We start from the raw sequence: 18,528 nt of genomic DNA, 5'->3' as shown, positions 1-18,528 counted from the left end.
AAAGACCAATAGGCCTTTGCTCCCACACTGTATCCGCCAGCTCTTAGAATGAAAAGCAAGAGATAAGCATTTTCTCTGTCATTTTAAACAGGGAAAATTAATTGCTCCTGCAGAGATGAAAACTTTATGTTTGAAAGGAAACCGGTGCAAAATTCTTTTTTCTTCTGTTCCCACCTGTGGAGACCCAAGGTTTGGCAGCAAATTGGAGCTTACACAGTGTAGTCACAAAGACAAATGCCAGATCCCTTCCTAATTAGGAAGCCGACCGTCTGGTAGACACTGCGGCCAAAGGCTGACTGTATGTAGAGGGGAAATGAGATGAGGTGTATAATATTTGCATGTTTGAGAATGAATATATCACATGGGGCTGAGTATATAGAACTAGATCTGCCTATTGAACTGCCGAGTGAGTATTGAAAATTAAATCAACAAGATTTGCTAATCATATTGTTATAGATTTGGAGATGGCCAAGGAAGCACTTTCTACATATTTTTTTTTACTTTGTCTGCAATAATAATAAACAGGCTTATAACACCATTAGCAGCAGAGTCCACTGCATTAGTTCACAAATGAGGAAAATCTGACCTACTCGGTCCTATTGGCTGAGGATTCAAAACCTGGAGCTGTTCTTTTTAGTTCTCCATTTGACCAGTTTTGGTCATATCAGGCCAGTTTGTGTCTCAGGTTTGCCATCTGAAAATGAGGGGAATCGTAATGTTTCCCTTCTTGACTTCAAAAAATCTACTTAGAAGAGATGTGCAAGGGGACCTGGCTGGAATTCACAAGCACTGTTTGTGATTCCAGCAAGCAAGCCTTCTGTCCCCGCAATCTAATTATTGTGGTTGCCTTGATAGAGCATCCGAGTGTGCTTGAGACTGCATGAGAGCTTTGAAATCTGCTCTTCGTTTGCATTCTAGATATACCTCTGTTGATCGATATGAATGTGAGAAATCCATTTTGACATCACTTCCACTATTTTCTCATCTGAATGAGGAAATGGGGACATGAAAATCACAGGTTGATGAATAGTGTAAGACATGAAAACATATGTACCCGAAGTACTTAATAATTGTAATTGTTGAGTATTTTGAAGCTAAATGTATCATGTGGCAATCATTCAAATAAACAATCTGACCAATCATTTTTCCATTTGAGGAATGATACAGAAAGACAAAGTATATGTGTTCAGACTTTCTGTTGGAACAAGAAGTGGTTCTGGACTTCAAATTGAGGAGAGTTGTGGGAGCTGGGTCATTAGATATGGAAGAAGGTCAAAGCTGGATGTTACTTCGAAAAGCACAAAGGCAAAGAGCATCCAAGAGTCCAAGTAGAATATCAGAGTAAATCTGAAGGTGGAGCAAGGCATCCTCCCACCAAGAAAGGAGAAGCTGCCCTAAGCACAAGGCACTGAAGAAGTTAAAGACCTCAAAGTTTAGGAAACAGGTGAAGAAGTAGGATGGTAGGTAAAACTTCAGGAGTCCCTGAAGAGCTACACCACAGGCATGGTTGCCTCTTTCCAGGGAGCCCATGGGAAGGAAGAAAGAAGTGTGGCGAATCAGTTTGTTTAGTCTACAAATTGAATAATACCACTAGTTATGGTGAGCCAAGGAGTCCATGTGGGCTTGTTTTGTGAATGAACAACATTCTAGTAGCTGGACTTCTTAACAGAATAGGTATCCTATTTACAGGCTGGGGTTACACCTGGTCCCCTTGAATGTCTCAGCAGATGAATCTTCCCTTTGAAGGCCTGGCCCAACTTGCAAGATAGGGATCACAGTTACAGGTGACACTTATTCTCCATCCCAGGTTCTTATTCACAGGTCACTGGGAAAAAAACAAAAGCAATATGACAATGGCTTTTCCTGGTTTGGTTTCTTGAGCTGGCTTCTTGGTTAAGCCAGCAAAGGAAGTTTGTCTGATTAATGGAATGATTCTAACTACAAAGCATCACATGAGTTACTAGGTATGGCAAGATATAAATCATTCTACCTAGCCAACTGGCTACTGGGTTCCAAAGGCAACCTTTCGATTCATCCCCTCTGTCAAGGCAACTAAGGGTATCCATATTTTAGATATTCATTCTAGCTACAAAATTGTTTGGAAACTTCCAATGTCATTTCTACAGCCAACTGGCCAAATTGAAAGATCAGATCCAATATCATCTTGATGAAACAGTAATCTCAGTACATCTGATGTATTCCTTATAGAACAGACAGCACCAGCATGCCAGTGTACTCCAGAAGGAATCGGGCTGCAATTACACTGCATCTTTATTTCTTATGGTTTTTCCCATTCACTTGTTCATCAGACACTTTTTTTGCCTCCTCTACTTTCTTGCTTTCCATATATCTATTTGAAATAGGTCTGAAATAAATCCCAAGACTCCCAAGAATATTCCTGCTTATGTAAGCATGTGTACATCTTCTATCCTTGTGTTCTCATATAACAATGCTTAAATGCCAAAGGGATTGTGTGTCTGGATGTTTTTCTTTTTGTTGTTGTTGTTGTTGTTTTTGTTGTTGTTTTGGCAGATATGTTCTACTTCCTTCTTACCACAGCTACATATAGCCCATGGATTCTTTTAAATGTCCTTTTTGAGGCTTAAAGAGATCATGGGAAAGTTTAAATCCTGGCTCTGTGACTACCTATTTAACCTTTAACATGTGACTTAACTTAATCTAAGCCTCAGATTTCTTCCTAGCAAACTGAGGGCAAAAAATAAAGCGGAACAAGAGGATTGCACTTAGTTCTTAAAAAGTATTGAATATAATGGCCTTTAAGTTGATTCCCTTTCCCTTCCGTTTCTGTAGAATATCTTAAGACAATTCAAGATGATGATGTTCAATTATAAACATGAATCACTTAAAAAAATCAAAGTTATCTGTCTGATAGGATAGGGGGACACAGAAGCACTTCAGTCAGGATAGGAGGGGATGAGCCAGGTAGAAGGGGGCATGCTGATATGCTCCACATCATAAGCCTGTGGGTAGTGGGATGGCCTGTTTTCCAGCTCTGTTGGATACAAGCCCAGATAAGCAGTCAAGGACTGTCAAGTCAAAAAAATGATGCTGGTCTCTCCTTCATGAACTCCCTGTGAAAATGGGGAATCCATTTAATAATGGCTGTAGAGGTGGGAAAGATACCAAGAGCTGCTTGAGGTGAGGCATTCGCCAACTGAGTTCATGTGTGCAGAGTGCTTGGTACAGAGCAATGCTCATCAGCGTTTATGATAGTTGGGGTTTTAGAGGTCATTGTTGTTATTAGAAGTATTTGTTTGGAAGGCAAAGTCTGAAAGAGCCTTCTTTTGTACTGTATGCTCTATCTACCTACGTATCAGACATACAGATTTTAAACAGACATCCTATGAAAGAATGCCTCTCATGATTTTTGGACCATGCTCCACATTCTTCTCCAGGATTGTTGTGCCATGCAGTGTCTCATTCACCTTTATCACATCTTGGGCTAAAATGTCTACAAATTAATTTCTTTTTTTATTTTTTAAAGATTTTATTCATTTATTCATGAGAGACAGGCAGAGGGAGAAGCAGGCTCCATGTAAGGAGCCCGATGTGGGACTCAAACCCGGGAATCTGCGATCACACCCTGAGCCAAAGGCAGGTGCTCAACCGCTGAGCCACTCAGGCGTCCCTACAAATTAATCTCTAAAGAAGGAAACTAAAACTGAGAAAATGGCCACAATTACCTGTCCAAGGATGGTCAGGGGTGCAGGGCAGGGAGGAGGAGAGACAAAATGCTGGGATCTCCATGATAAGTAGGTTCAGCAACACCACCATGGCTTAAAGGCTGCTCATCACACTGCTGGGAAGAGGGAATGGGTAGCTTTTGCACAGGTGTGCTCCAATCCCCAGCCCCCTTCTGATGTTTCCACTGGCACACCCCTGTGTCTCCAGTGAGGAGTGCAGGCATAGACCGTTAAGAGAGTCCAGCAGTCATTCAAGTAAAGATTCATAGACTTTACTCTGCTTAACTCAAATTCAAAGGCATTTATCACCCTGCCACCAAGGCAGCTGACAGCTAAGATACAAATGCTCTAAAAATTATTTCAAAATGATGCCTTTGCTTGGTCCTTGAAACTGCATGATTTAAAGGCTTTGCATTTGGAATGTCCTAAACTGTGGGCCAAGGTGAGCATGCCACTTTCTTTCATTATCCTCGATTAAAAGCATGGTTCTTTAATTAGTACTTTTTTTTTCTATTCTTCTTCCTACTTTGAGATTGCTTTTTATTTTCTCAACATCTGATTTCTGTTACCACTCCATTAGTTTGTGTCACCCCACCCATACCTTCTAATGGTTCACAGGCCCTGCTTTTTAGCAGTTTTGTTGGATATCAGCCCAGATACAAACCAGCCAGTGTAAAGTCACAGAATAAAGCTCTTCTCTTTTTAATGAACTCCCAGGGTGAGTGAGAATCAATTTAATATGGTTCTAGGTAGTCATCTTTCCTTAAAACAATTTCTTCATGATTCCTTCACATATCTGTATTTCTTAAGCATTAATGCCAACTAGATATTAAAGTACTTAGAATTCTGTGAGTGTTGAATGTGTACCATATGTAACATCCTTTGGGGGGACTGGATTCTTCTTCCATGGTTTTTAGCTACAAAATCTGCAAAAATTCCCTGGGCTGAGGGCTATGAAGAAAGGTCATAAAAGGCTTGCTAAATTGCTGTACAAATAAGACTTCTCATCTGGAAAAGACCCTAAAGGTTGCAGTCTTGTGTGGCTTGGTCAGTTACATGAGAATCTTGCACCATGAAGTTGTTAACACATATCAGTACTCTCTGGTGACCTCACAGTGCTTGAAGCTTCTCTTCTGGCCCATTGAACAAAAGAATCTACACTCCATTTCTCTGCCTGTTCCTTTGCTTCTTGTCTCTCTCTCTTTCTCTCTCTCTCTCTCTGAGTGTGTGTATAAGAGGGATTATTTTTTTCCAGCTCCCCTATGCCTGGTATTCCTTAACTTCATCTGGTGTCACATTCTGACTTCTCTTTTTGATCATATACTGGATGAACCACATTGACAATTTATCATTCTGACAAATTATAGATACACCATTGCACATCTCTTGGATAGTGCCCCAACAACATGATCCAGATCCAGACACTAATGAAACACCAAGATATGTGCTCATCATTCTGTGATGGCTATGATTTCCCTTTTTTCCTATCACAAAAGGGTATAGATTCATTGTATATTTGGCATTCACAACAAAGCTTAAAAATTTGGATCTCAGGGATAGAGCAGTGTCTCAAGTCTTTAAATTCAATCTTACCTATTTCCTCTGCTTTAAATTACATCTACTAATTTAGTCTCCTTGGTTTTTACACCAATGTATATCTTGTTTCTTTTGAATGCTCATTTATTTTTGTATGATGCCATAAAGAATACAACTGAACCTAAAATATCTAGCACCAAAGCCCCACCTGGCCCACCTACACATTGCCATCTTATTGTTCTCTTGGTTTTCAGAGGTACAAAGGATGGCATCCCCTCATAGCTTTGTTCACATGGGATGGTCCCATTTTAAGTATAACACTATGTCCCTTCACTAAAATATCAAAACCCATTATTGAAAATAAAATTTAAAGTACCAAATGTAATTTGGCATTTAGATTTATTTTGTTAACTACTGTTTTTACTTTTCCCACATACAGAATCCCACATTCCCGAGGAGGCCAGTAAGTTGAAATACATACCACAAAATTCAGAAAGTTATTCTCACCTACCTAGTGGGAGAGTTGATTTGTAAAATGTAGAGTTAGCATCCTGCCAGCTCTGGGCAAGAGCAAATTGAAGTGCCAGCACTTTCAGCATGGTCTAGAAGGAAGTGTCATACTGGTATCATCCAGACTATGACCAATACGGGCAAAGGAAGATTGAGGGCTGAGAAAATCTTAATTAATTATATAATGATCATAGTCATTTATGATTAGCAATAGAATTTACCCACTCCTAAGACATAGATAAAACCTAAATCCCTGGAGCATGAGATGTGAGTGTTTTTTTTTTTTTTTTTTTTAAAGATTTTATTTATTTATTCATGATAGTCACAGAGAGAGAGAGAGAGAGAGGCAGAGACACAGGCAGAGGGAGAAGCAGGCTCCATGCACCGGGAGCCCGGCGTGGGATTTGATCCTGGGTCTCCAGGATCGCGCCCTAGGCCAAAGGCAGGCGCCAAACCGCTGCGCCACCCAGGGATCCCATGTGTTTTTATGACATTACTTGTCTCTCCCCTCACATTCCCTGTACCCTCCATGCCACAGCCACACTGGTATGGTCAATATCTGTCAAGGGTGCTGTGCTCTCACCTCATGCTTTTGCAACTCATGCCTATATCAGACAGGAGGTCTAGTACTCACTTTGTGTAACTTCTTTTTTATTTATTTATTTAATTTATTTATTTGAGAGAGAATGAGCAAGAGAGAGCATAAGCAGGGAGAGAGGTAGATAGAGAAGGAGAAGCAGACTTTCCCTCTGAGCAGGGAGCCTGACACAGGGCTGGATCCCAGGGCCCTGGGATCATGACCTGAGCTGAAGGCAGATGCCCAGCCGACTGAGCCACCCAGGTATCCCATTTCTATCCATTCTTCCAAATTCTCTTATGATATTGTCTTCTCTGAGAAACTTTCCTAATTTCTGCAGCCCATGTTTGATGGGCACATGGTAGACAAAGTGTGGTTCTATTACGGAACTTTTGCCTTGTGTGGCTCTGTGTAGTGTTTCTCTATAATACAACCTTTTCTCCAATGAGTTGTTTGAGTTCAGACATGGCATTCTATTTGTTGTTGATTTACCAGAGTTTAGCATAGTGCCTTCTTTGGCAAATAGTAAGTACTCAATGATTATTTGCTGAAAAGAGGAAGTGGATTAGCCACCATCCCCTTGCCCCTCACCACCTGGTTTTGTCTGCAGAAACAGGAGCCCAACTTACATGCTGCCTTCAAATGTGGGATCAATGCCATACTGATATGAGGTAAGCATTGCTCAGGCCACCAGGGGATGGCATTTGACACTGAGGTTCAACAGACTAGTCAGGAACAGCACAATGAGGAAGTGATAGGCCGTGATCCTGGTCACTATTTAAAAAAAAATCTAGGGGCACCTGGGTAGTTCATTCAGTTAATCACCTGAATCTTGATTTCAGCTCAGGTCATGATCTCAGGGTTGTGAGATCAAGCCCTGAGTCAGGCTCTGTCCTGGGTATGGAGCCTGCTTAAGATTTTCTCTCTCTTCCTCTTCCCCTGCCCCCCATCCCAGGCTTGCACATGGACAAGTGCACACTCTCTCTCTCTAAAATAAGATAAATACAATTTTTAAAAATATTTTTTAAAAGCTATATTGTCCTTCTTTTGACAAGATGACTTCTAATTCTTTCAATGGAATGTTTATTTTGAGTCATATCCTGGCTATGAGAAAGCAAATGATCTCGTTCTTATATTTAGGGCTATAATGAAAGGAAACTATGGTTTTATAGTTTATTCTCTAACTATGAGAATTAGAAGGAAGGTAAAGAGGATGACAGACAAGGACGAGCTGTTTCTCACAGTGTGACCCCGGGGGGTGGGGAAGATGCCTGAGGCAAGGTCATCTGGATGATAGAACACTAATAACAATGAAAATAATGATGACCAAACTCTTGGTCAAATGCCAGGTGTAGAACTAAGCGCTTCATATATAGTCATATAGTTAATTGTCCCACAACTCTGTGAAGGTCTGAAGCATAAGGAGGTTAAATATCTCACCCCAAATCTTCACAGAAATAAAGAGGGGGAGCTAGAGTTTGAACCTGAGCAGGCTAACAGCAGACTCTGATTTCTTCAGATGGGGCACAAAAGAAAGGGAGGTAGAGATGGAAACAGTAGAGCACTTTGCTGAGTATGGCACACTGTGGCTGAGACTTTCATCGATGAAGATAAGGCTTTGCTTTGGGAAGAGAGTGCAGTGACTATATCTAGGAGCACGAGGTTTATCTCTTAGGTATACTGAATGTACATTCTCTATTTTCTTTAGGGTCATCAAGGAACTGAGAAGGTAGAAATTGGTTCTATATTCACTTACTGATCCAATTATATCAAGGGCCTATGTTTGTGAAATGCTTCGTGAAGTGGTACCTTCAAAATGCTATCATAGTTTCATTTGCAATGTGGCAAAATACAAAGTGTGGGGCTTTGAGTCAAAGAGATTGGAGACTTACATGTTGTATGCCTTTGGATAATTCAAATAACCTCTTTGATGCTCTGATTCCTCTTCTGTAAAATGAGGAGAGTAATTTTAGCTCTCTCATGGGGCTGTTGATGAATATCAAATGGAATATTATATCTGCCAGCATTTTCTAAGCTTCAGGGAGATGATGTAGAGTGTTATACTAGGGTTTATCATTGTTGTGTTCACTCACTGTTCACTCAACAGCTATTTATGTAATTCCCACAGTGCATGAGCTCTGTTATGGGTGCTGGGGATTCTAGAATGAAAAAGTAAACAGGATACCTACTCCAGGGAGAACAAATATGCCCATGTGGTGGTAAAGGGGGGAGAGGAAATAAGCAAGTAAACAAATGTAATCATTTCAGATTCTAAGTGCTACGAAAAATCAAAATATGGAGAGATTTTTGGTTGTTTTTTGCTACACCATATTCCAACCACTAGAATTGGCTGACGCAGAATACTCAAACTTAAATTCTAGATATTCATATCATGGTGGTATGAAATCTAGAGTGATTTGCTGCACTGTTGAGTATCCAATGTAACTCTTGTCACCTGCCCACTGGGTAAATTCATTGAACATGGGCTCGTCAATGCTCCAATAAGTGCATGTCAGTGACTGGTAATTTCCTGATGTCCTCTTGCCATGAAATAGTCATAAAAGGATTATGGCATTTGGAGTTAAAGGGTAACTGAGGGCTTTAATGAGTTCAATATCCTGATTTGGTGGAGGTAGCTTAGTATAAAAGCATGTAGTATAGTAGTATCCTCTACCAGTATGGTATAAAAGAAAGCCCTGCATACGATGGTCCAGCATTTACTCTTAGCTTATACCAGTTACCAGGCCAAGTTACTTAAACTCTTTATATACTCATTTTCTCATCTACAAAGTAGGGCAGTAAAAGTTCCTTAAAGTCATAGGATTGTTGATTGTATGATATGAACTATTGCAGAAAGCACTTAGAATGGTTTCTGAGTAAGTCTACTTTCAATACATGTTGACTATTATAGTTATCCTACCTCCATCCCTCCATTCCATGTGTCCTTCCTTCCTTCCTTCCTTCCCTCCTTCCTTCCTTCCTTCTTTGACCCTTCACAGATGAGAAAACTGAAGGCCTCAAGATATTTTTCCATGAGTCAAAGCAAGTTAGCAGAAAAATCAATGTACTGTTCAGTATTTAACTACCACAACTCATAACCATAGATTCAGGTGTCCCTCTGGGCTTGGTTATTTTTGCAAATGGACCAGGATACAGAGCAAGTAGACTTTTCCTCCTATATACCACTAAAGATGAAAGAACTTATGGCAGCTCCTTTGGGGATTCTTTGCTTCCTATGTTCATGCAAAGCTATGTCACCTAAATAGTGAGACAAACTCTGCACACCAAGATGTCTGCCATGGGGATAAACAGTGTTTTGCTGCTCTGACTATTGTGAGTAATTATAACGATTACCTTGTGTTGAAACCCTACTATATACCAAGCCCTGGCTAAGTAGGTTATGTATAGCACTTAATTTTTTGAAACAGTTACTGTTATCCACCTTTTGAAATAGAAAAGAGAGAGTCATGGAACAAAATTGTTTGGTATCACACAGTGAGTTTCTGGTCCATTTGATCTCAAGCCTATGTGTTTTTCTTTACAACTCCTTGCATACAGATAATCATATTCCTAAAATTATTATTGTGCCATGCTTGTGATTCATACAGAGCTTTCTGAAATTTAAAATGCAAAAAGCGGGATGCCTGGGTGGCTCAGTTGGTTAAGTATCCAACTCGCAATCTCACCTCAGGTCATGATCTCAGGGTCATAAGATGGAGCCCTGAGAGGGGCTCCATGCTGAGCTGGAGTCTGCTTGAGGTTTTCTCTCTTCCTCTCTCTTTGCCTCTCCCCCACCTGCACATTCTCTCTCAAAATAAATAAATAAATAAATAAATAAATAAATAAATAAATAAATAAATTCTTTAAAAAATAAATAAAACGCAAAAAGCTTGTCACCTATACAGGGCATCATGGCTAATAAACACCATGAATACCTTTGCCTTCAGTAAGGGATGGTGACTTCTCTTACTTATTACAGGAAGAAAAAATTAGGATTTTTTTTTTTAGAAGAAAACTGACCTCAGCAATTGGAGGAAGCTATCACCAGCAGTGATTACTATGGCTTCCTGGACATGTCACATGTGAGACATCTGTTAAACCCCAAAAGCTTAGAGCGAGAGCCTGAGTAGTGGTTGCGGCAGCTAACATGATGTAAATGTTTAAAGCTCTAATCAGACATCCAGTCACTGGCTTCACGGTTGCTTTTCCTTTTGATGAGGAAATATGCAATTCCTTAGGGGTGAATGTCAAATGTTCATAAATAGACAAGCATCCAAAATATCTATGAGCAATACTTATTTATAGGAATCATTTATCCAGAGTCTCTATATGCCTTTCCAGCTCCCGTATTCATCTGTCACATTACCTATCACCACACAGCACCCATATATCCTCACACTCTTTCTATTTATATGCACAGAATCTCTCTCTCTAATTGTTTCCACTTCTCTAACTAGTGGCTACAGCAATTCACCTCCTGCCAGGTGGCAGCATGGGCTCCTCTTTGATTTCTGAGTACACTGACAGAAAACCTTTTGGCAAATCATATATCTGTCCATTCCATTTCTCCCCACATCAACCAGCAACAACATTTGTTTCTATAGATCACATCTCTCCTAAAGAATGAGGCATTCTATGCAGTGTATTTCCCACATCCACCTCTTCTACTCCCTTCTTCTTCAGACCCTTCCATGACTATTCACATGTATGCATGTCGTCAGTGCAACCGGTGACTATTGCCTAACGCTTGTGGCCAACATGGTGGGGAAATACATTTAGATTATGGAAAGGTGAGTTCAATCCGAGGACCCAATGTGACTGCTCTGTCACTTTGGACTACTGCCATAAACTATTTAAGTTTCCTCATCTGTAGGACCTGATTAATAATACTAATCTTACCATTTTTGTAGAGGGTACGTTATAAATTATCAGCTCTGTCTATAAATGTCGGTTCTCTGTGAAATAGACTTTCTTGCAACCTTTACATAAATAACATTTGCTAAGAACTTACTCTGTGCAGGGACTATTGTTTGTATTTTTCAACTCACTTAAGCTCCAAATAATTCAATGAGGTATATGCTGTTGTTATTCCAATTTCATAAAATGAGAAAACTGATTGTCATAAAGGTTGGTAATTTGTGTAAGAACACACAACTAGGAGGGAAGGCAAGCAAGATTCTATTCCTCATTTTTCTGAACCCAAAGTGCCAAATAAATTATTTATTGCCAAATCCTCAGCACCTAAAACAGTGTCTGGCTCTGTAGATATTTTTTTAAGATTTTATTTATTTATTTGAAAAAGAGAGTGTGAGTAAGAGAGAGCACAAGAGCAGGCGGAGGGACAGAGGGGGAGGGAGAAGCAGACGCCCTGTTGAGCAAGGAGTCCTAGGGGCTCAATCTCAGGACCCCAAGATCATGACCTGAGCTGAAGGTACAATGCTTAACCGACTGAGCCACCCAGGGGTCCCTGGTTCTGTAGATTTGACTTGATGCTATCAGCTATTGCTATCTCCAGAATTACATTATATTATTGTCTTGTGATATTTAATGACTATCTAGTTGGTTTGACCATGTGGCTAAACCTGGCAGTTAACTCACAAATGCAAATAAATATGTAAAGTCTAGAGTTGGCCGTTTCAAACATGATTGGTCTCTTCTGAGGAATCCTGATGGCAGATTCAGGACATTGATGAAGCTATACTGAGAAACACAACATTTGTGGTGTGCTTGCTACATGCCAACACCCAATAGTAATTATTTAATATATATTATCTTCTTTGATTCTTACAACAACCTTGTAAGCCAGATACATTACTACTTCAATTTTATGGATGGGGAAAATCAGTAACAGAAGTTTAAGTAACTTGATAGTTACTTAAGTAACATTGATATTAACAGTGTAAGCCAAGGTATGAACCCTGATATTCAGTCTCCTAAGCCCTCTTATGGGTTGAGCTAGTTACTAAACCTTTTTAAGCTTCATTTTAGGTACAAGTTTAATAGAGTTAATAATATTACCTAACTCACAGGGTCATGGGAATTAATGCGATACTATGTTCTTGAGACAGTCCTTGGTACATTGAATGGTGAGCACAATCCAGATCAATCATTAGCATTAGCAGCTGCTAGATTTCAAGCTTTCTGAGTGCAGATATCAGGTTTTTAGCTTATTTTCTTATCCTGCTCCCAGCACCCCCAGAAAGTGTGTTTTTGCCTAGCGTTGGTACATAATAAATGCTTTTAAATGAAACTGAACAGCAAATGGGGAACAGAATCCCCCAGGAAGAATTTAGGTAAGCAGACTTCAGGAATGCCTGGGGGCTTGGAGGAAGACGGGGTTGCTTGATAAGTCCCCTTCCATCCATGAAATAAAATAAATGACTCCCTCCCCCCCACCAACTTCTAATCTTAAGAAACCCCATATCTTGGAATTCCACTGACTTCCATTAGGGCAGGAAATAGATTGATGCAGCTTCCTACCTCCCACTGTCTTCCTGAATGGGCTGGCCAGAGGGACAGGAACAGCCAAATGCCAAGGAAGAGGTAATCAAATAGCTGTTAATCAACCTCCTTCACCTCATTATTTCCTCCTACCCACAAAGGACACACTCACAGCACAGATTTACCTGTGGCAGGTGGCAGGACTATTCACATGTTCCAAAGCACAGAAGATTGTGTTCCTCAAGGTACATGTATGTCTACACTTGCATACATATGCAGACACTCAGAGGAAAAGAAATATCAGTGATGGTGGAGCCTACCAAAAACCAAGCTCCCTGGGCTTGGTTGTTGAACAGCAACCCCTGCTGCAGAACCAGGTACCAAAGCATAATTTGTAATCATGTAGTGCCAACATGCCTGAGTGGCAGTGTAAAACATTTATAAATCAGACCCTAATGAACAGCCTCTATGCTTTATGACTGCATTTAACTCTTTCTCACTTCTCAGCTAGTATGAAATAGAAGAAATAAAAAATATATCAGGAGGGAAAGAGGAAAATCATATTCCTAATAATTTCTCTTGCAAAAGAGGAATGAAGGGAGTTCACTGTAGTTGTGATGGTTAATATAATAATGGTTACAGCACATTGAGAACTCATCATGTGCTGGGCAGGGAGACACATCGATCTGTGTCAGGCATGAGGTATCTTTCTGACTGATCATGACTACTTTATTTCACACACACACACACACACTCCCTTCCCAGTCACTCAGACCCCCCACTCTACCCAAATTCCTGTTGTCCAATGCACTCTCCATCTTCCTATAGGCCATAGATCTTATTCATGTTTGTTATTTTATCTCTTCCTGATACTACCCCCACTCCCATCTAGAACATAAACTCTCAGAGTAGGAGGCCATGTCTCCTTATTTATCTAAAGAGACATAGTGCCTATATCAGGGTCCTGTTCATAGTAGGCTGTCAATGAATGTTTAGTGAGTAGGTGAAAGAGTGATTATTATTACCATATTGCAGCTTAGTCTCCCTTTCTCTTATTCAGGAATGCACACATATGCACGTGCATTCACTTGCATGCCAGCAGGCTTGGTACTGAGAACTCCTTGAGGTCAGCATCAGTTTTGCATTTATCTCTGGCCTCAGGATGTGGGTCTTAAGTGCCTGGCACAGCCTTAAAGGAGCAATGGCTCTGGCTGGTAAACTTTTTCCCAAAATGTCCTCCCGGGCCTCAGCCCATTCAATCTTAAAAGGCTGTGTTAAGTCTCATTTTTCAATTCTTTTCTTCACTTTTCTTCCATACTTTTCTTCAATATTTCTTTCTGAGCAATTATTTCTCCATTTTGGAGAAATGAGTTTTTGCATTTTTGAGTTTTTGCATTTTTTTTCTTTGTGATACCCTCATCTACCACTGAACAACATAGCTCCTTCCTGGGAGGCTATGTTGAAATCTGTGCTATAGATATTATATCACCAGCATGGGCTTATATAATCTTTGCCAAAGTGGTATCTGGGGATCCCAGCATGTGTAGAGTGGCTACAAGGTGTTATTTGGCCAGAATGAAAGAAAGGGAACTGGAAAGACTATTCTGGAAGGAAAGAAAACTTCTGGCTTGGGCTCATATTAAAGGCAAGAGCCCAGGACTACAGCGCCAAAAAAAACATTTGCGAAAGAAGAGACCTGGCTGTGGGATGCAGTAAAAAAGTTGTGGAATAAAGAAGAAGCCAGATAGAAATAAAATGAAGAAATGGATTATGGATTCTAGACTGATTTGAGCATATTCACTCATTATTTCAATCAACACTTATTGAGAACCTTCTAGATGTGAGCTGCCATACTGGCTGCCAGGGAGACCCTGATGATATGAACACAGTCCCTGTCCTGTTACATCTTGGAGTCTAGTGGGGAGTCAAGTATAAATGAACTAGTCAGGTGAATACATAATGAATAGTGGATGTGTATGTATATGTGCCACGGGAGGTTCTGATTTATCTGGACGGGTCAGGAAAGACCTCCTTAAAGAGGCCACTCTTAAGTTGAGATTCAAAGATGGGGAACAGTTAACTAGGCAGAGGAAGGTAAAGAGAGTTGATGGGTAGTCCAACTAGAGGAGATCATACCTAAGGAGCTTGTATTTGGGGAGAGAACATGTGAGAGGAAATGAAAGGAGGCCAAATGGCTGGAGTAAGGAGGTAAGGATATTAGCTTTAGAAGAGGCTAGAGAGGTAGGGATCTCATATTGAAGAGAAACAATGATCATAAAATGGATTACAGCCTCTATCATGAGAAGTGTGGAAAGCTGTTGGAGGGCTTTCAGCAGAAGAGTGATATGACCCCACTTGCATTTTTTAAAGTTAACTCTGGTTGATACACAGGAAATGGTCTGGGTGGAATAAATAGTAGAAACAGGATGCCCAGTTTCGCAGGAGTTCAAATCATCTTTTATGGTGGTTTGGACTAGAATGGTGGTCAGGAGTGGAAGAGGAAGGGAGATACATTCAAGAGATATTAAGAATATGAAATGGACAGGAATTGGTAATGGATACAATGTGACAGATGACAAAAGTTTCCAGAATGGTGCCTGGGTTTCTGGATTGTGCAGCTGGATGGCTTAGGGTGCCACCTGCTGGCAACTGGGGCCACTGGATGAGGACAGTGGGCATAGAGGAGAACATTTGGGAGTTTGGGTCAAAACTTGGCTTCATCACTCTCTAATCATGAAACATTTATGCCATTGGCTTCACTTTTCAGAACTTATTTTCTTCATTTGCAAAGTGTGGGTAACAGCTCCTAGTCCAGAGTTGTAAAAATAAGATGAGACAAAATACATAAAAGGTACAAAGCAGCATCTTCTCTAAGCTTGCATTCCACAAACAGAAGTGGTCAATGCATTTCTATCTCCATGATCTCAAGCCAGGCGATTAACCTCTTTTCTCATATGCAGAATGGAAGTAACAGTGGTGGCCACCTTTCACTCTGCTGAGAAGAGCAGCAGAGAAGTAGCATCTGATGCAGAGTGGGTACTCAATACATTTGGTTTAGTAACGCCAGCATCCCAGAAATGTGCCTATTTTCTGTTGAGCTGAAAAAGTAGGAAATTACTGCATGAAGGGGCAAATTAGCCAAGAGCAAAAAGTCAGACATTTGCCTATTTTTGTTAGTGTCTGCTTTTGTCAGAGTTGTCTTTGGGATCTAGACTGCCACTTTCCAATCCGTAAAATGGAGATAAGAGTTTGTTTCCACTTTTTCTCCCAGGGACCATAGAGAAGGTCATTGAAGAAAGGACCCCAGTCCCCTGGGGTACAACAGATCACTACTTCTAAACACACTCACAGGAAGAATAGATTCTTCAGAAAAGTCAGAGATAGCATCTCAGCCTCCAGGGAGCCATGTACAGAAAAGCCAAGAGATAATGAAAGAGAGAGGTAGGTGGACAAAGACATAGCCTAGAGCTAAGTGTGAGAGACAGTCAGCTTGCCTGCTGTCCACCTCTATGTAGCAATGTCAAGTCAGGGCCCATCACTGTTGATGAGAAATCAGATCTAGGGGCCGTGAGAGGGTACATTCCAGGGAGTAATTTATCTCTGGAGGCTGAACCTATGTAATGTCCTTACTAATCTCAGGCTCCTGGGTTATGAAGCCTGCCATCAGGGATGAGTTATATTTTCAATAAGTCATTCTAGCTAATCAGGCTTTCTCATCATGAGCTGCTAGAGAAGAGACAGGATGAACTACTCAGCAGCTTCTGAGCAAGTGTCCCAGATGAGAAGAATTCTTGGCAAGGGCCTCCTTCCTGTCCCAAATGGGCACTGCCATCACCCCTCCCCTTAGCAAGTGGCACAGAGGGAAACACAGACTGCGCAAGCACAGGAAGATGATGGGATCTGTGTTTGATAAGGTTATGATTAAATCAAGGTTTTTGCTCTAATTACACTGCCTTTAAATAAATGCAGCCTAGTAAGTAATTGTAATTGATGTGCAATTAAACATGTATTTATATCACCATTGCCTTTCTCTGTGCAGCTGTCTATTCCTGCTTCTCATTGTGGCTGGAGATACTAAAATCTGTCTGAAGCTCAGGAGGGGGAAGTCCTACATCTCTCACATGGGTGCCTGGTCTCAGTGCTATAGCAGAAGCTCTGGGCACCCTTAGAAATGTCGTAGCATTCTGGGGCTGAATGATATATTATATGCAAACCTTCTCCATTGAACTTTCCAGAAGAGTTAGGGACCTAAGCATCCCCATTATCTCTTCCTCTGCCCGCAGATTCTTATCTTCTCTGTGTGCTGGATGGGTCATTAAACATGGACCCAGTTTATAAGGGGGTGACAAATCACAATTAAGTAAAACATCATTGGAGTTATCAAAAAGCAGTGATAAAGATCTTTGAGATGCCAAGTGGAAAGTGTGAATTTCTAGGTGTTATAGCTATAGGAAAGGCAAGTCCCAAATACGGCAAGATGGAGAAAAAATGGCATGTAATCAAATTGAATGAATATTGAAGCTCCATTTATATTTCAGTGAACATTTATCAATGCTGGTATCTAGAATAAAGCATAAGGCTAAAGACAATACGCCCTCAGGATGTTCACAGTCTAAGCTATGTGAAAGTAGAAAACCAGCTCAGGCAAAGGGTTTAAAAAATGGAAATAAAAGGTTAGATGCTGAGCTCAAGCAATGCTGACTGTTGATTTGGGACCTAGATGAATATCATAAACCTTTGGCCTTATTCCCCAGCCGCCGTGATGTAACACTTCTCTTTGGGCCCCTCTTCACCCATCAGAGTGCTAATTACAGGGCCAGAGAAACATTGCCATCTACCTCATCTGTTTTTATTCTCCTGCTAAAGGATGCTATGCATCTCCCTGACAGCTAGTCATTACAGGAGCATATGGGTACCACAGGCTTCTGCCAGGGACAGCTACGGCCCCCAAGAATGCAAGCAGAGCTCTGTGCTCCACTGGTGCTCACAAGGGATGCACATTGTCACCAGATCCGATGACTAGTGCAGGTTTCAGACACCCAAAGGAGGGTTGTGAGACAGCCCTCAAGGGGGTGAGGGTGTTCGTGGAAGAGAAAAGCAGGGAGGAGGGAGAAACAGCTCGCCTTGTGTTATTGCAACTCTGAGTTCAGTTTCAGATTGAAAGCACTTGAAAGGTGCAAAATGGTTTTCAGCATATTAAAAAAAAATGCAGCCTTTCTACTTTCTGAGCTCTTCTTAGCTACCAAGCAATTCTCTATGCAATGTTTTATTTGACTTTTATCCTATGGCAGGAATTACCATCTCTAAGTGACTAATTTAAAAAACTGAGACCCAGAGAGTTTAAAGGACTCCTCAAGGTCAGAGGATTAGGTAAATGATAAGCTTGTGAGTAAAACCCATCTTTTCTGATTTCTAGCCCAATGTTCTTTAAAAGCCAGTCAAGTAAATGGGCACAAGGGATCTTTTAGGGATGATGGAAATGTTTTAAAACTAGATGTGGTGATGGTTGCAGAATTTTGTAAATTTTCTAGAAATCATTGTACACTTAAAACAGGTGAATTTTATATGCAAATTATTCTTCAATCCGCTCTTAAAAAAATAAAGTCAGCCAAGTGTAGTAATCAGAGTATGGGCTTTGGTGTCATTATACTATGGTCCAGATCCCGATTCCAGCACTTATGCCCTAGGTAACCTGGGACAAGTGCCTTAATTTCTTTATATATAAATTTTTTCATCTTTAAAATTGGAATAATATTATCT

General features: G+C 40.6%; 1 protein-coding gene across 3 annotated transcripts in view; it reads right to left on the bottom strand.

The window, feature by feature from the left end:
- AGBL1 (AGBL carboxypeptidase 1) overlaps positions 1–18,528 on the bottom strand; it is a 554,941-nt gene that overhangs the window by 29,013 nt on the left and 507,400 nt on the right. Inside the window, exon 18 of one of the 3 annotated variants that reach the window (XM_035714839.2) lies at positions 1,200–1,825. The exons of the other annotated variants lie outside the window; for them this stretch is intronic. Within the exon in view, the coding sequence (XP_035570732.1) occupies positions 1,816–1,825 (10 nt within the window). The 3' untranslated portion in view covers positions 1,200–1,815. Of the gene's footprint in view, positions 1–1,199; positions 1,826–18,528 lie in introns of those variants that run through there. 3 annotated transcript variants of the gene reach the window in all.

The sequence above is a fragment of the Canis lupus genome, chromosome 3 (genome assembly GCF_003254725.2).
Source record: "Canis lupus dingo isolate Sandy chromosome 3, ASM325472v2, whole genome shotgun sequence".
NCBI classification, from domain to species: Eukaryota; Metazoa; Chordata; class Mammalia; order Carnivora; family Canidae; genus Canis; species Canis lupus.
This window is presented reverse-complemented; position numbering and strand designations above follow the sequence as displayed.